General features: G+C 35.0%; 2 protein-coding genes and 1 long non-coding RNA gene across 4 annotated transcripts in view; 2 read left to right on the top strand and 1 right to left on the bottom strand.

The window, feature by feature from the left end:
• The window catches only part of hk2 (hexokinase 2), a 48,773-nt gene extending 43,094 nt beyond the window's left edge, over positions 1 to 5,679 (bottom strand). The window contains exons 1-2 of the mRNA XM_058775445.1: positions 5,278 to 5,679; positions 278 to 440 (exon numbers count right to left, since the gene is read on the bottom strand). Of these exons, the coding sequence (XP_058631428.1) occupies positions 278 to 440; positions 5,278 to 5,340 (226 nt within the window). The 5' untranslated portion in view covers positions 5,341 to 5,679. The remainder of the gene's footprint in view (positions 1 to 277; positions 441 to 5,277) is intronic.
• Positions 5,680 to 9,206: 3,527 nt separating this feature from the next.
• figla (folliculogenesis specific bHLH transcription factor) lies at positions 9,207 to 12,899 on the top strand. Of its 2 annotated transcripts, none has more exons than XM_058775446.1 (4): positions 9,207 to 9,546; positions 11,111 to 11,260; positions 11,343 to 11,432; positions 12,448 to 12,899. In XM_058775446.1, exons 1-4 carry the CDS (start codon positions 9,325 to 9,327, stop codon positions 12,631 to 12,633), a joined length of 648 nt encoding a protein of 215 aa, XP_058631429.1. In that variant the 5' UTR covers positions 9,207 to 9,324; the 3' UTR covers positions 12,634 to 12,899. The 2 variants fall into 2 exon arrangements, with proteins under 2 accessions (XP_058631429.1, XP_058631430.1); XM_058775447.1 differs by having other exon boundaries at positions 9,210 to 9,546; positions 12,472 to 12,898.
• A 1,381-nt stretch (positions 12,900 to 14,280) lies between these two features.
• Positions 14,281 to 15,463, top strand: LOC131541477 (uncharacterized). Its single transcript, XR_009271520.1, has 5 exons — positions 14,281 to 14,622; positions 14,717 to 14,935; positions 15,038 to 15,106; positions 15,230 to 15,347; positions 15,434 to 15,463. It is a non-coding gene; the product is annotated as an uncharacterized LOC131541477 (long non-coding RNA).
• The last annotated feature ends 2,799 nt before the right edge of the window (positions 15,464 to 18,262 follow it).

Here is an 18,262-nt window from a genome sequence, read left to right as displayed (position 1 = left end):
AACAGTTGGTAGCATGTCCAAGCAAACGTGAAGCTCTAGCATTACTTGTTTGCATTTGATCGCTTGAGATTGAAATTCAATGAATTCAGCTCAACTGGGCCACTTTTTGAAAATTGAGCTAAAAGTGGCCTATTTTACCTGAAAGCATCCTACATTTCTAAGTGCGGCTTAAGTGTCCAGATATGATTTGGGATTGTGAAAGGCAAAGCCTGGATGTCTCGGGCAATTTTGATAATGCATTCATCATCTGTGCATGTCACAATCTCATTGTCCTCACCTGTGCCATCAGGTGTGGAGCGGACGAAGGTGGGGAGCATCTTGACGGCTGCGGTTGGGTTTGTGTCTCGACCCAGTCCTTTATCCATATCCCTCCTGAAGCGCTTGGACACATCCATCAGGTTCTCATTGGACAGCCGCATGTGATAAAGGTACTTATCCACCTGAAGAAATAAACGAAGTGTGAGTTTTTCCTCTGTTCTAGAGTTCACTGTTAAATTCACAAACTTGTTTTATATCTAATCATAGTAATGAGAACATGATCATGCATGGAATACCCAGGTTTCTCACAAAATGGATAACATTTTATTTTCAATGATTTCATAGAGCACTTACACAATGTAGTTTCTAACCGATAGGTATGAGCATATTTTTCCATTAACTTTTAAGGTAATATTAATTTTCACAAATTTTACTGATCTGGAAATCACAACTTTTTTTTATTTTTCAAAAACCCTGAATAATCAAATAACTATATAAATCTATTTGCAACTAAATGTACAATATATAACCAGAGAAATGATGTGCTTGACTTAAATTCTGATTTTAACTGTCTGTTTTAAATATTGATAATAATAAATGTTTCTTGAGCAGCAAATCAGTATATCAGAATGATTTCTGAAGATCATGTGACGCTGAAGACTGCAGTAATGATGCTGAAAATACAACTTTGATCACAGAAATAAATTACATTTTAAAATATATTCAAATAGAAAGCAGTTATTTTAAATACTAAAAATGCTTCACAATAATACTGCTTATGCTGTACTTTGGATCAAATAAATGCAGGCTTGGTGAGCAGAAGAGACTTCTTTAAAAAAAAAAAAAACACTAGAAATCGTACAGTTCAAAAACTTTTGACCGGTAGTGTAGATCAGCACAATATAACAGGGATGGAACACAACGTAGCGTTTGTTCAAGATGTAATCACGCTGTCTGTCTCTGCCAATCAAAGACCAGCTTTTCTCTGAAGGCCAGTAGTAACCTGAAACCATCCGCATACTCTTACAGTCGTGACACCAGCGGAAGAATCTTTCACAAGAAAGGGAAGCTGGAATGTCCCGTACTAGATTCCACTCAAAGGTCAGACAGTGACTTCTTTAGAGAAATTCCTGATTGTTGTTATGTTAGATGAAGAAAGAGCCTCTGTAGCCAACATCCTTCCAGATTGTAAAAGAAATGCAGCTCGCTCTCTCTCTGAGGTCTGCTGCAGAACATTTAATGATTGACAGCTGCAATTTCAGCTCAATAATGGTTCGATTCTCTATTAAATAGCACACATTCTGAGGCACAATTCATACGGCTAGCAGATATCTATAGAAAGCATTTACAGTCACACTACTACATCCCAGCAGGACAAATGGTCTGTCCTCGGAAATACTAAGAACTACAGTGAGATGTGAAACTCGACAGGCTGTTTTTAGAATATGGCAGGGGACAAAAAGCACCATACAGCTGCCAAACATTAGAAACATGGGGCGCCAAGATCAGACGGTAAACAAATCAACCCATGTTCCCTAACGCACAGGGCTCTGAAACAACATGCCTGACCCCAAAGAGCCTGAACATCAAAAACACTGAACAAACAACACAATCAGATTTATGTGAGAAGTGAAACAATGTGTTCCATTATGGTTCAGTGTAAAAAAATTAATTATATATATATATATAGCAAGGTCACTTTGATTAACATGGAAAGTACATTATATAACCACTTCAGCAAAAGGAACTATACTTTCATTAAACTAATAGAAATTATGCACACACACACACACACACACACACACACAGGCTGGTCACCTTGAATTCAAGGTCCTGTCTCTGTTCTCAAATGGCTCCATAAATATCAGCCTCAATGAATGAACAGCAAGGCCTAGATGTCAATTGCATAGTGTATGTGACAGTACACATAAACTAGAGATAAAAGAGATATTTTAATAATCTTTAGTTTAAACTTGAGGAGTACAAACAGCATTGCAGTTGGTACTTGATTCATTTAATTTCATCTGCTTCAAAAAAAGATAAAAAAAGATTTCATCTGCTTTCTGTGGCATTTATATATGAAAAATAGGAAATATAATCCTTTGTGCTCATTTAGTGAAAATCATGCCCTGATCATTTTCATTTAATAAAATGCAAAGATATACTAATGATATACTAATCATATATAATTATATATATATATATATAATTATCTTTACTGAATTTCATTCTTTCATTCAAATCTACCACAATGTTAAAAAGATGGCTAGTTTGAAAAAAATAAAAAAGCATTTCCAGTGCAAATACATCAATGCTTAGATATCCATCAAATATCATCAGAAGTGCGAGGTTTATATCATCCAGATGTAGCTGATGGTTTTTGCCAGAAAAGTCAAGAATTCAAAAATATATCCAGTGTTAATTCACCCTATAAGTGGTTAAGAACATTGTTCAATTATAGGTCTATAATGCTGCTGAAAAAGCAATTACATCAATCATTTTTCTGCCCTGTGGTCAATTCTATTCAGGGCTCTCTTCAACTCCACACCTTTCCAATTACACACCAATTTCAACATCAGCATCACATTGCACTTGATTTTAACCCCAACACACGCGAGGCCAAACAGCACTTCAATGCGATTCAGAAAGTATTCACACAATAACAATTCCGAAGAAATAAGGATCATTAAAAGGGAAGGAAACTCTTTTCATTTGCACAAGACATTTCTGCACTCTAGAACTCAAGATAAGTGTGTAATAATGTCAAGACATGAGGAAGGTCAGAGTGTGTGCATTGAAAAAGAATCTCAATATACTTTCATATACAGACAGCTCCAATAATAATATGATAATATGACAGCGTTTGCTCAGACAGTTCTGAGAGGCAGTTATACCATATCTTTTTGATGACAGTCTTTGGTTCAAGCATTTCAGGACTATTAAAAACAACGTTTGAAATGGTGTGTGCAATGAGACTGCTGTGCTGGTTACTCCAATTATACAATCACATGATCTGCTGAGGCAAGTTTTTTTTTTTTATCGTTGTTTATGCACATTTATCCGCCTTTTTTAATTCACAGTTAAAAATGTTATGTGCATCTTGGCATTTCCATCCGGCATTTTTAACGCACTTTTCAAATATTCTCATACAAATATGTGGACGGAAAGGAATTCAGTGAATCGAGGTAGTTTTGGACGTTGCATAATCTAGGACGCCTCAGCACTGATGTTCACTTTTCTTGCTCTGCCACAAGATTATGTAAAGAACGTTAGAATGACTGTATTCCACACTTCACATATTTCTTTTTCTGTAAAACGCAAAGATATTTTAAAAATGTCTCAGTATCCACACAATTAACGTCAATGAGGTCCAACGTTGTTTAAGCCCGCTGATTTTCATGGTTGGAACATGCATAAAAAAGAAATGCAGAATGGATGTTGACGCCGTTTATAACCAAACTAAACAGCAGCACTCTAAAACAGTGCTGTCAACTCTATTCTGTTACTATCTGAACACAAATGATGTTTTAGCACCTAACACACTATAAACGGTGGCGTGTAGGAGTGCAGGTGCAAGATGTATAAATATCATGGTAAGAAAACATCTTGTCAATTCCAGAGATGGCATCTGCTGGTCTGAAGAGCGTTGAGGACACAGCAAAAAAGCAGAAGTCGCCGCTTAAGTTGTGTTTTAAGTGTTAACATTTTTTGGGAAGGTTACTTTGGAAATGTAATCAGTTACAGATTACTAGTTCCACTACTTATGACATTTTAAATAGTGTAACTATTTAAATTACTTTAATAAAATAATGTAACTGATTACATTTGATTACTTTACTAAATGTCTAACAAATGTTTTCAACTGTTAATCATTTTGAAACATTTAAAGCAGGCAGGGTTAGCACCTCTTTGTACTTTGAGAACATTTTGAGGTTAAATACATATTTAAAACCACAACAAGAAATAGTTTATGAAACTGTTTTTGAAATCAAATCTTTGCATAACTATGACAGAAAACACTGGCATCTAACAGTTAATCTTCAAAAAAAAAAATACAGCACACATAAACTCAAATAAAACAGTCATCACATAAGCAAAGTCCTAAACTCATGAAACACTGGTGTCTCATATTTTAAAGCAGCAGTCAATGCAATTTGGAAAAGAAATCAATCAAATCTGTATGTGTGAGAAAATATTCATATGTAGCCCCCTCTGAAATAGTTAATGTCATAATTACTTTTTTTTTTCTCAGTAACTGTAACAGATTAAAGTTACATTTATTTTGTAATAAAATTACGTAATTCTGTTACATGCAATTAGTTACTTCCCAACACTGGTTACAATGTATCCGAGGTCACTGCACGGTTGTTACAATGAAACACCTTCAGAGGAGTGGCACGTGACTGGCAGGGCGCTAGAGTGTCAGGTTACCGTGGCAACGCTCTCTTGCGCGCTAAAGCTGCGTCGTGGCAGGAAGCGCCACAGAAACTCGCCAGGCAAGTTTCTCCAATAATATAGTATTTGTGTGTTCACTATCAATGACTTTTACGGACCATCATTTCAAACTGACGTCCAGACTGTTATATGTAACAGAAACATAAAAGGACACGAATATCATCAAGGTTATCAACTCTCAAACTACGTAGGCGCCTTGTAAGTCTCCTTACTTAAAAAAAAAAAAAAAAAAATGCGGAAACTGTTTTTTTGCGGCTGACGCACGGAATTCATGCGTCACGACGTCGGGAATTTGGAATATGAAATCAATATAACAAGAGTATTGATTCAATATCGGAGCCCTGAGTGTGGTATCAGTATGATTATGCTGTTATCTTGTGTTAAGTGCTTTAACACCGGCCTCTCTGTCAAAAACACGTGTGTCTGTTCAAGGATGTGAAGCACTTACTATCATAACAAACTAACATCATAACTGAGCGGGGACGGTCTCCACTCCTCCACCGGCCTCACTGAGTCGATATTCTACATAAAAAGTCGAAAAGCCGGCTGCTGTAGGCTACTTACTTTCTGGACGTGGTCATGGTGAAGCTCGGTGAAGTAGTATGCCAGTAAATGAGACGCGATCATCGTCTTCTGTCTGCTTTGGGTCTCTTAAACTCTCTTAAAGTGTGCTGGATGTGTTCTGAACTTATTCTAAGTCACTTTTGGCGTGAGATCATGTTCTTCAAGTTTATCAAAGTCTTTCTTGGACTTGTGCTAGTATCCGGTACGATGATGCTGCGAAATGATGTCACTATCAATTCCTCCCACTTCACACACTAGTAATTTGAGTAGGCTTACGTCACTGAGATCCTTGCCGCTGATTGGCCACGCAGAAGGCGTGTGAGACTTTGGGACGCCCCCCTCCCAGACTCTCATGCTACCACTGTAAATATAAAATACATATAATATTTTTACTTTTATAAAATATAACGAGCTTTGTAAATAATTTTAAATAAACAAAATGAGTTGTTTTGTCACTGGAAGCTCAAGTCAAACACGATGAGATGCGGTTTGTCAGTTTTATTGGATGTATTTAGGAATAAATGAATGCAATGTATATTTAGTCAAGGCTGCAGCATGATTAAGGATTCATAGTGCTCTTGTTTTCTTGAAAACATCAAAATTAAGTGAGTTTTAACTTAAGAATAAGAAAAAATGTGCTAATGGGGTAATAAAAATATACTTCATTCAAGGGGAAAATATGTTTATTTTTTACCCCTTGGTTTTGAACATAAATTCACTTAATATTTTTATTTATTTGTTTGTTTGTTTTTCAGAAAACAAGACTATCTTAAGTCATTTTGCTTCTCAAGTAACTGTTTCTTGATTTAAGGCGAGACTCTGCAGGTGAATGAGATTTTAAAAAATAAATAATAATAATAATAATCGTTATCGCCTTACTCACCCAGCTGATTGATTATACTGATAATTGCAAACATTCTTTCTATTACAAGTTTTCTAAAATCTTAGGTTTAGATATGCAAATGAGTAATTATTTAATGAAATATATGCTAATTTGCATAAATTTCTAGTTCAAAAATCTAAACACCGGATGATTATTTTAATTTTTATTTATTTTTGACATATTAGAGTCAAAAGTTTTTACGAAGGGAATTTTTGTCACTCCATAATTCAGAAAATGCTTAGAACGGAAGTTTTTGGGCGGATTAAAATGTTGTATATAATCAAGCAAATTATTTATGAACAAATCCGTCTGTAAAAACCTTCAGGATATAGACTATAGGAATAAAAATGTAAAGTTTGGTGTGTGTAAATGCCATGAAGTGGAGATTTATGGCTCAGTGTAGGAGAAAAAAAAACTCTTTTTGAGAAAACTGCCTTTAAAAATATGTATTGCAATTGAAATCTATTGACACAAAAAAAAAGTGCTATAAAAGAAACACTTAACAGGGTCTTTTGGATGTTTTCTTTCCACTAGTCTGAAAAAAACACTTTATGAAAAACCAAAAAGCCCAAAATCTCAAACTTGACAGGTGCATGAAAAAAGTGTTTTTGCCTGCAGTGTCTGCCCTTAAGAATGGATAGATATTTATACACTCTCAGAAATAAAGGTACAAAAGCTGTCACTGGGGCGGTACCTTTTCAAAAGGTACATGTTTGTACCTAAAGGGTCCATTTCGGTACCTTAAAGGTACATATTTGAACCTAATAGGTACAAAAGTGTACCTTTTGACAGCTTTTGTACCTTTATTTCTGAGAGTGTACTGGAAAACCACTTTTTGAATTTATAATTAATTCAGTTCTCATAATTTAAATAATCCACAAATTGTCTGTATAACCTGACCCAATGTAGATGTGCAACTAGGCACGTCTCCTTTTGACCATATTTCATAATACAGCATTACCAGCAATAGTTTCATGATGACTGTTTTTCACTGCAGCAGTGTCTTGATTTCAAGTTCTGTGTTTGTCCACCCACACATTTGGGAAGTTAGATGTTTTAGTTCATATATCATAGATCCAAACTGAGTTCATAAGGTCATAAATCCCTGGAAATGTGTATAAGTGAGTGTTATTAAAAACCGTGTGATCATCTGTTACAAACCTGCCATGGAATCTGTTGCCAGATTTGATATACAGTCATTATAATTACATATACATGCCATTCTGTCACAGTCTTTCCTAATCTGAGATTTGGCCAAAGCAGCGAGGCTGCTGGAAGTGATGAGTGTGGTCAGTGTAAGTTCATTATTGAGACAGACTTTAGAAATACATGCAACACCACTTCTGCTCATTAGACTGGAGTTAGTATGAATATAAATTCACAGAAAGTCTTTGGAGAGAGCCGGTCCTCTGTTATCAGACTGAGTTCCTGACGTCCCACAGACGCATTGAAGTAATGTAATGTAGCAGCTGATCAGATTCCAAGCCTACAAATGCGACTCAATTGTTCACAAAAACCATAGGACACCTACAGCCTCTTGCATGAAATACACGAGCCCAATAGTTCTCCGTTTTTTGTGCCATAAAATCAATGTTGGCTTTTTTGGTTTATGTAGTCACTTATTTATATATTTTGTATTTACATCAGTCGTTTCTCCTCCGTGGCTATACATATTAATTTATCAAACTACTAAAATGCAACATATATGACTTTTTGGACATTTCTATTTTTGCTCTATATGGTTTACCTGCTGAAAGAAAAAATGCAATTTATTTCCTAAAAATAAACTAATAAATTGTGGTCACATAGTCATGGATATCTTCTTTGATGATGAATGAAATTGTTTCATAAATAAAATAATACTAAGCCAAATAGAAAAGACAAAAGCCTCTTTGAGCTTTGTGTCCAAGGCATGGAAAAATAAAGACATGAGTAACTGTGAATATGGGAGATATATTCTCTGATAGTTTGAGATAGATAAGTGAATGAGATCGTATTTATTCACTCTCACACCATCATTCAAGTGCTTGCGTTGGAATTTAGGTGTGGTTATATGGCTTTAACAGGAATGTAATGTAGCTGAACAGGATATTTACACTCCACACTATGTAATATGTACAGTTATTCTTATGAACTTTGCTATATTTCCAGGAATATTAAGAGACTCTGAAATAAAGTGCATAATTAAGTATAAGTATGCAGTGTCTTTTTTTAACCACAGTGCATTACACAAATGACTCAAGCAAAGACGCATTTCCATTTAACTGATTCATGAAGGATTTTTTTCAAGGCTGTGATAAGTTTCCTGAAAAATAATGATCTTATTTGTGTGCTTGTGTAATTTATCATCTGTGAATATATATATATATATATATATACGTTCACGACCAGAGACACTCACTGCACTGTTTCACTGAATGAAGAAGTGGAGATAGATTTTGAAGTGTGTCTTTTACTACCAAATGAAAGGGAAGACAGGCAAAAATAAATAACAATGCACACATGAAGATACAAAGTTTATGCAAATGCAATCTGCTGCATGCATGTTTGTGTTTTGTATGCTACAAAAATATGACCTGCCAGACATTAACAGCGTACAGATAGGATGTTGTTGTTGTTATTCAGTAACAAAACTAAAAATCCTTTGCTAAGATTTTGTAAACAATCTTAAAAAAACAAAAAAAAAATTATTTTTATGAAGAATTAAGTTTCTGAACAAATTATTGTTCATTATTATTTCTCATAACAACGCATAATTATTATTGTTTTTGTGTGCAATGTTATGCTGATATGATTTATGATGATATTAGATAGATTAACATTAATTACTGCCAGCAGAATAAGAGCTTAACATTCAGTCACATCACAATCACGAATCTTCAAAATCTTGAAGTAAAATGCATCGACAGGAAGATATTGCCATACAGCGCCATCTAGCGCTCAGATCCCGATACTGCAGCTAATCATCGCAGGTGCAGGGGGCGGGGTTTGCGCACAGGTGGCATGAGTTTGAAATAGATTATTTTCATCAGTAAGTTAGCCGACTTCTAGACAATATGATCGATTTAAATGCTATGTCTCCTCACACAGATATATTAAATGATGTACTGCGCTGAGAGATTGTGTCGTTTAGTATTTTGAAGGAATCTGTGAATGCAGGTGAGATGAGCAGCAGGAGGTTCAGGGCTGTGGTGGGTCTCATGAAGGTCCCAGAGCGCGAGCTCATGGGTGATGTTTTATTACGCGACAGCGCTGAGCCCTCGCTTCCAGTTCACGTCAATATCGGTAAATTTGTGCGCTTGGATGACGGTCAGTATATCGACACCGAGGACCGGGATAAAGCTGTGAAGAGACGACAGCTCGCAAACGCGAAGGAGAGACTGAGGGTGAGTGTGTGTGTGTGTGTGTGTGTGAGAGAGAGAGCGCATCATTTGTTCCTCACACTTGTGCATTGCTGCCCTCTTTTGGCGAATAAATATATTTATTTTTTATTTTATTATTTAAATTTTTTCCCAACAAGTGATTTAAATCTAAACAACTCTATCTGTTAGTGGAATGAGGTAAAACTACCATATATATATATATTTTTTTTTTTTTTTTTTGAGGTGTCTTTTTATTTTCAGGTTCGCTTATTTTATCTTGACTAAGTTTAGTTTTATTTTGGGTTCTGCTCAACCAAGGCTGAATATGATTGGTTATATATTTTGCAAAGTGATTATGTCCTTGTTTGGTTGTGAAGTTAATGGTGGTTGTTGTAAATGCTGTTTAAGGCGGTGAAGGCATTCTGAGATGGAAACATCATTTGTCTTGCAAAACCTAATGTTGAGTGCATATTTTGCCCATGCAGCTTGATAAGATTGAAATATTGACCAAAAGTGATATTCACCTTAACAGCTGGGTTACACAATTTATTTTAAAGACATATTTTTTTTTTAAAAAGGCATGGCGAAAGCGCTTTTCATCTCTTCTGCTGTACAGCTCCTATTGAGCTCCATTTGCTTAACATGCAGACCCCGTTCAGTCTTTTTGTTAACCTCAGCATTAGCTGTGTATTACTGGTTTACATAAGGTTTTAATGTAAGAATCTCTCATTAACTTGCACCTGAAGGATTTGCTATTCAAAGCCTCCGGGCTTTCATGCATTAGTTCTGCTGCCTTCACTGTACTAATATTTCTGTCAGTAAAAGCATAACTAGCTTAATTATAGCTTTGACACAATTAAATGTTCAAATTGCACATTAAGACTAATGACTAATTTTTTTTTTTTTTTTTTTAAAGCTGTGGACAATTGTTTCCTTTGTAAAGCCTATGTTCTTTCTGAATGGAAGATATCTGGATTCAAAATATATGATTTTCAATTATGGAAATTTAAGAGTGTGTAATCTGATGCATTATGGCATGTGACAAATGAGGACATAAATGTGTATAATGACAGGTATTACAAGAAGGTGACTTTTCAGGATATTACTCCATGTCCCCACTTTTCAAAACGCTTATAAATCACACAGAGTGGAGTGTATTGAAAATCTGAAATAGCAGACAGTCTCCTGTAAGGGGTAGGTTTAGGTGTAGGGTTGGTGTAGGACAATAGCACATACAGTAAGTACAGTATAAAAACCATTACGCCTATGGAGAGTCCCCACTTTTCACAAAAACTTCTGAAATTTTCTAAAATGAGCTGCTTTTCTTTTCTTTTTAATCAGGCACCTATTATTTATTTTCTGTTATTTCACTTTAATTGCACAGAAAATAACCTATAAATTGCCGTAACAGTGAAATTACTGAACCTAGCAGCCTGATTAAAAATGCTCATTTTAGATGACATTTCAGACGACACTTGGAGGCTTTTGCATCTGAACTCTATACAGACACAGTCTCTATGTATTTATTTATTTTGCTCCGTAAGAAGTGTTGTGTAATGTTGGCAGTAGTGTGCTGTGCTGTGCGCAGGTGAGGAGTCTGAACAGCATGTTCTCGTACCTGCGGCGTATTGTGCCAGTGATGCCTCGAGACAGAAAGCCCAGTAAAGTGGACATGCTGAAGGCTGCGACCGAGTACATCCGGCTCCTGTCAGCTGTGCTCAAACACACCTCTGCCACCGTGAGTCACTCATTCCCTCTGTTACACCTCACTCCCTGCTGTACTGTGAGATATTACAGGGTTTTTCTTTTCTTTTTGGCAGAGTAATGGGGATGCAAATGTTTTGCTAGAGACTGGAATCAACTGCTCCAGCTTCGAGACTGACTGCTCTGATCTCTGGAACATGGAGGATGTGAGTTCTGTAATTGTTCCTTCCAAGAAGTCAGAAAAATTAGCTTTTAGATGCAAAATTAAATACTTGCATTTTGATGCCACAATATACAACAGGAATAATATTATTGTTCAAAAGTCTGGGGCTGGGAAGGTTTTTTTTTTTTTTTAAATCGTTTTGAAAGATGCACAGTAAAATTGTGAAATCTTACAGTCTGAAATATTTGTAAAAATATATTTATAAAATGTGTGTGACTGTGTAGAGCGAAAAATCTGCTTCATTTCATTCAAGCTGAGCAGAAATCTGCTGTTAGGTGCAGATGCTGACTTTGTAAATGAGAGCGCTTTATTATAATAAGAAACTCGGGTAGCTTGGAATGTAAATCAGTGATCAAAACATCAACAGAATAATTATCATAAAATGTGTATAAGCCTCTAAACTTCCCAATAATATGTCTTGGTAAACTGATTTTTAAATGCTTAGTTTTATGATCAAAGCTCTGTACTTTTTAAATGCAATGCAAAGATTATAAATATATTTGATACTCTCATTTTAACATGATATTTCTGATAATTGATAAACCTAATAATCTTAATGTACAATAAAAATAATTTAAACCATTGAAAAGTGTAAATATTTTACTTTTACCTACGATGTCATTTCAGTGTGTGTGGGTTTTCTTAGTTTTTTTGGGAAATCATCCCATTTAAGAATCTCTAAGCCAGTAAACCTAAGCTTAGGCTAATAGCAAGTATATAAAAGTTATATTATAAAATGTTATGCTTATGTGAAAAGACCGTGTACCCTGATCTGAATGAGGACATTTGCAGAACGACACTAAAAGGCATCTTACTTGCTGAACAAATCAACATGATTGTGTGCAAACCTGTTTTGATCCTGTTAATAAATCAGAGGCATCAGAAATGTGTGTATCAAACACGTACAGTAGGCTTTTTAGTGTTGCTTTCTTTCAAGACCCATTCCTCTGACCTCAAACGTGGCATGGTTTTGGTTGGATCTTGTGCTATCACTGCAGCGCTGGTCTCCGTCTCACTGTCAGGTCCTGGAGTCCACGTCGAGCCCCTTTCTGTCCGAGAGCGTGATGACCGCAGCGGACGATGACCTCGACCTCAACAACATGACGGTGCAGTGTGTCGTACCCATGTACATCGTTCAGGTCGGCTCCGAACAAACTGTGCTGGCCAGTGCACTCTCGTCTTAGGTGCATTATGTTATATTATATTATATTATCACTGACTTGTGCCTCTTCACTCTTTGTGCCATTTGTCTCTAATATTACTAAAACATGTGAAATAGATGAGGATTGATGGTTGATTTGATTCTGAACTGTCATGAGACTTTATTTTGTTGTATTTATTTCCTCATAAGAGCAAACTCCTTTACATATGGGAGAAAATGTTTATGTTGAGTCTTATCACGTTTGTTTTGCAAATGTAAATAAATTGTAAATAGTCATTTTAAAGTGTTTTCATTTTTACAGAACATGACTGTTTTCATCAACACAAAGGAAACGGTTTCAATAAGCTGGATGGATTACTGTCCATTACTGATTACATAATGCACTTTTTAGATTACTTTGATCAAACTTGTTTTAAACTTGCATTGAATGTACTATGTTGATCTGAAAGAGCAAAGAGAAAGAAAATATTTTTTTTTTTATCAACATAAAATTCATTGCATATTACATTTACACCGGGGGCCTGTACCATGATGGTGGCTGAACAAATTCAGAGTTACAGGATTAGTTTTGAGTTGACAAAACCAAACCGATGCAATCAGGCTTAATTGGTACCATGACGCAGCTCATCAACTTTCTGTGTCAACTCGGTCTTTGATCCTTCTGGCCCTCTTCGTTTAGGAGTCACACTTGCCTCCTTCGTGGTCAAAAGTGACCGAAGCCTTGAAATGTAACTTATTTATTTTTCTCAGGAAAATCAATGTAATATGTTTTTTGATGATTATTTATGATTTTTAGGGAACTTTTACGATACTATGCAATATTTATACAATTTTAATGAGCTATTTTCTCCACTAGAATTAATATATTTTTTATTTACTATTTTTTTATAAATGCAATATTTCACATTAAAATAGAGTGAAGGCATTTAAAATCCTTTTTTTTTTTTTTTTTTTTTTTTAAGTGAGAATTGGCCCATCTGGAGGCATTAAAAAAATATAAACTTAATGTTGTGTAACCTTTTGGATTCCCGTTGTTTTTTTTAGACTTTTTTTTTTTTTTTTTTTTTTTTTTTAGGTTTTGCTATTAGATATATATCTAGACATTCTAAAAGACTACTTTTTGTCAAGGTTTAGATATTTTTGGTTAAATAAGTGTCAGTTTTACATTATGATTACAGGCCAACATTAAAATGTTGTTAGAAAGGGAACACCTAGAAAGCATTTTTGTTACTTAGTATTTGATAATTAACAAGACCACAAAAGGAATAGATGGTGATAATTCAAAACGCTTTATATAAACATTTTGTAATTAATTGATATTTTATTTAATGTAATTCAATTAATGTTAACATTTTCAAAATTTGCTCTGTTGCAGTTTTACCAGTTCATTTCTGTGTGTGTGTGTGTGTGTGTGTGCGTGCGTGTCTATTTTGCACTCCTGATATTCTAGACAGTCACCCCTTGATTGCTGCTCACTTTTTTTTTTCTGACCAGTGGCTGATTTGTAGTTTGTACCACCAAAAGATTCACTGAGTTTCAAACCTTTTTTTTTTTTTTTTTTTTTAGTATTTCCTATGTCGGTCATTTTTGACCGCAAAGAAGTCAAGTGACTTTATTTTTTGGACTCTTTAACGCATCCGATTCATGTCCATGATTTTTTTGTGTGTTCATATTGCTAATGTGACAAAAGTCACCAAGTGTCATCTCATTCCGATGAAGCTAAGATTTTTAAAATTTCTAAATATACAATTTTTCGGTCAAAAATGACCGAAGAGGGCCAGAGGGTTAAAGCTATGATTACTCCACGGGCGCGTGCACATAAAAGAGTGACGTCGGCACCGAGCAACCAATCGCGTTCAATATGGATGAAGCGAGAGCTGTATGTTTTTCTGCGGAGGAGCAAGAAATAATCATTCAAAAGTATGATGAATATAAACGTGTTTCAAGCACGCAGTAATACTGTCTCTGCTGCCAAAGCAAGAGAAGAGTGTTGGAGAAAGATCGTTAATGCGTAAGTTAAACACATACATTCAATTTTAATTAAAAATGTGACTGTATATTAGGCCTACATCATATAGATTAATAGGCTATTCATTGATTTTTAGATGCAACCCCAACTACAAACGTTCTTGGCAGCAGATAAAGACAAAATATTAAAATATCATTCAAAGTGGTGAGTATTTACCATAACCTTTTATTATTTTCGTGAACATTTTCACAACTTTTTTGCAGCAAACATTCAGAAAACTGGGGGAGGGCCACCTCAGAATACACTGTGACGGAGGAGCTGGCTCAGAGTAGCAATAAGGGGCGGCCGATTGCTGGTATTACAGGAAACCATTGAATGCATTTTTTATTTTTATTTTTTTATGCCACACATTTTAATGTCACACACATGTGACTGGCCCTTATCTCTCTTATTGTAGGATTTTTCACAACCTGCCCCACAAACTGATGCCTCTACCTCAATGAGCTTCAGAAGGAATGTGAACAAGGTACTGCTTTAAACCCTTGACAAATTACAGCCAGTCCTGTGCCTGTATTAACTCATGCCTTTTGTCATTTGATTTACCTTAAGAAGACTTGTAATGATTGTTTGTGGTGGAATTGTGTTTCAGGTGGAAACTGACTCAGTCGGGGCCCTTTACAAAAGGAGCCTAGAATTGGACTGCACTAAAGGAGCTGGACTGTGAGCTGAGGAGCCTCCAAATTAAATTGTAGATCAAACAGATCTCAGTATGTGAACTTACTAAAGCAGGCAACACATTAGTATGAACACTCAATACTTATTAATGCATCTTTCTCTCTTTCTCCCTCCCTAGCCACATCAACAATAAAACCATTTGAGACCTATCTGCATTTTCAATGTGCTTTTATTAAGTAAAATGTTGTATGGTGATTGACAGCTGCGCCAGCTGGGTGGTCAAGTGTGATTGGGTCAGTTTCATCGGGGAGAAGCTGGTTTAGTGGTGGTGCTTGCTCCGTTCTGATAGTGGCTATATTGTGCAGAATGGCACATGCAGCCACTATCTGTGATGCCTGCTCTGGTGACACCCTTAACCCCCGAAGGCAGTTCAAACGTGCCTTTAGGATGCCAAAGGTCGTCTCGATCTTGACCCTGGTTTTACTGAGGGCCACACTGAACCGGTTTTGTGGCCTTGTCTGAGGGTCAGGATAGATAAATAATTTTATAATTATTTTTTTAAAGATTTCGAATAATATTAACATGTACTGTACTTTATTGTATAATTTAAGTGTTCTAAGTGAAATCTGCTTTCTGGGGAGAAAAAAAAGTTTTTAACTTTCATTTTTAACTTTCATTAAAGAACAGAAGATGTAACAAAGCCCAAATGTACATAACTGATAACAAAATCTATTAAAAAAAACATGATTATTTAAACAAAATACTTTCAAATGTGGAGTGTCACGCAGGGAATTCTGGGAATATGTTTACAATTTTAGACTGTAAATTATACATTTATTTGTACTTCTAAAAAAATGTACAATTAACAGCATATTACTGTAAAATTACATAAAATGTCTGGTTAGATCTTTTACAGTTTTTCCCTGTATATAGTACGGGAATTTACGGTTAACCTATTAATTTTTTTTTGCGTAGGGTTTTTACAAAATTTTACAGTTAAAATTACAAGTATTTTTTACAGTTCATGACTTCGATGTGTCACATGTGATATGTGCGGCTCAAGTTCGCAAATATAAGAGATTCCTTCCGCAGAGAATCTGTATCTTTCATACAAGTAAGTATCAGGAAAAGCTAGGGGATTTTGTCTGTCCCTAAAATCTCTTTCTCTACGAAGTGCTCGTCTAACAATTTGTGCGGAGATGTCCACAGGATTTGGTAGAAAAGGTGAAGCCATTGCAACAGACACTGGGATATTTGACGTCACCTATATGTTTCTTTGATCACAGCTGATTGGTCGATTGTTTGTTTTTTTTAAAAAGGGTCCAGTTGACACATTTTGGGGATTTTTTTTTCCCATCATAAATTTACTGCCATTGTGTGAATAACACCCATGTAATCCATAAAAAGTAACTGTAGTCATATTATGAGCTTTTTAAAATCTAATATACTCCAATACAAGTACAATATATATATATATATATATATATATATATTTTTTTTTTTTTTTTTTAATCTGATTACATAATCCAGATTACATGTAATCAATCAATACCCAGCACTGGAAATTGGTAGTAAATTTAACCAATATCTACAAGGAAATGACAAGTAACACATTGAATTAAACATTAAATCTTGATGAGGAAAGACAAATATTTTCTTGTTAAACCTACTCCCATAATCTGTGTTATTTACAACTTTAAACTATTTGATTTTTTACATGTTGATCTCAGATTCAGCCAATCTGAAAAGACTTTTAAAAACTTTTCTATAAAGTGTAAAACTTACCCGCTCCGGGGCAGGTTATGTTCTGGTTTAGAGATCGCAAACCGAAATCTGACCAATCAGCTTCAAGCAAAGTGACACGTCTCTGACGCAATAAAGCCACTCCTCCAGTTTCTCTGGCTCCAAATTAAAGGACGCTACATAGTAAACCTTTTTAAAGATAAAATCATCCGATTTTTAGAGATGATTATTTTTTTATAATTATTTTATATTATTTATACCCTTAATCCATTACACAAGCCAGCTTAGTTTAATAGTAATTATTAAGCTTTAATTTAAAATCAATGTAAACATATAGATAATATGTAATATAAATAAGTTTTAGAATCAGTATCTTTAAACATGACTACATGTGAGCTTAAGTGTTTTTATACCTATAAATATTATCAGCTCTATAAACTAACTTTACAACTTTTACTTGCACTTATATGGTAAGATGTTTTGTTTAAGTGTTCCTCTTTCATGGATAGATCGTTTCATGATCGTGCTGTGTAAATGTGTTTAAATTATTCATATTGTTCAATTTTATAATCTTCGCTCTGACTCTCTCACAAGAAGTCAATCATCGTTTTAAGGCATGTGATTGGCTGCTCATTACTGATGTCACACTTTCATGTGCACGCGCTCCATTAACTCAGGATCAAGCCTGAGTTGACAGAAAGTTGATGATCAGCTTCATGGTACGAACAAAGCCGGATTGGACTGGATTGGTTTTATCAACTCAAAATTGATCCTGTAACCCTGAGTTTGTTCACCAGTACTAAAAAAAAAAAAAAATTGTCTGGCTTTAATGATACTATTATATGATTTATATTATTTTTATTCCATTACACACAAGCAATTTTAGTTTAACAGTTATTATAAAAAAAATATTTTACATGAATGTTAATAAATACAGATTGTATATAATATAAGTTGTAGAATGCTTTAAAAAGGACAATGTGACCTTACATGTTCGAGTCTATCGCTGTATATTTCCAACTATATAAACTAACCTAAGTTTCACTTGTGACTTCACTGATAAAGCTAGATAATTTCTTGTTTCTCCTCTTTCATGAACAAGTACTTTTTTCATTGTAAATGCATTTAAATTCATCATATTCTTCGATCTCTTAACCTTTAGCAAAACCTTTAACCAAGGCTCGTGATTGGCTGTTCGCTAGTGATGTCACACATTCATGTGCACGTGCTCCACAAACTCAGGATCAAAGCCTGAGTCGACAAA

Source organism: Onychostoma macrolepis, chromosome 05 (assembly GCF_012432095.1).
Source record: "Onychostoma macrolepis isolate SWU-2019 chromosome 05, ASM1243209v1, whole genome shotgun sequence".
Classification (NCBI taxonomy): Eukaryota; Metazoa; Chordata; class Actinopteri; order Cypriniformes; family Cyprinidae; genus Onychostoma; species Onychostoma macrolepis.
The sequence above is the reverse complement of the archived record's forward strand: the minus strand, read 5'-3'. Positions and strand labels throughout refer to the sequence as shown.

Coding starts and splice junctions, on each gene's coding strand:
- figla (XM_058775446.1), top strand. CDS start 9,325: ATGAGCAGCAGGAGGTTCAGGGCTGTGGTGGGTCTCATGAAGGTCCCA. Junction 9,547..11,110: donor ACGCGAAGGAGAGACTGAGG/GTGAGTGTGTGT, acceptor TGCTGTGCGCAG/GTGAGGAGTCTGAACAGCAT. Junction 11,261..11,342: donor TCAAACACACCTCTGCCACC/GTGAGTCACTCA, acceptor TCTTTTTGGCAG/AGTAATGGGGATGCAAATGT.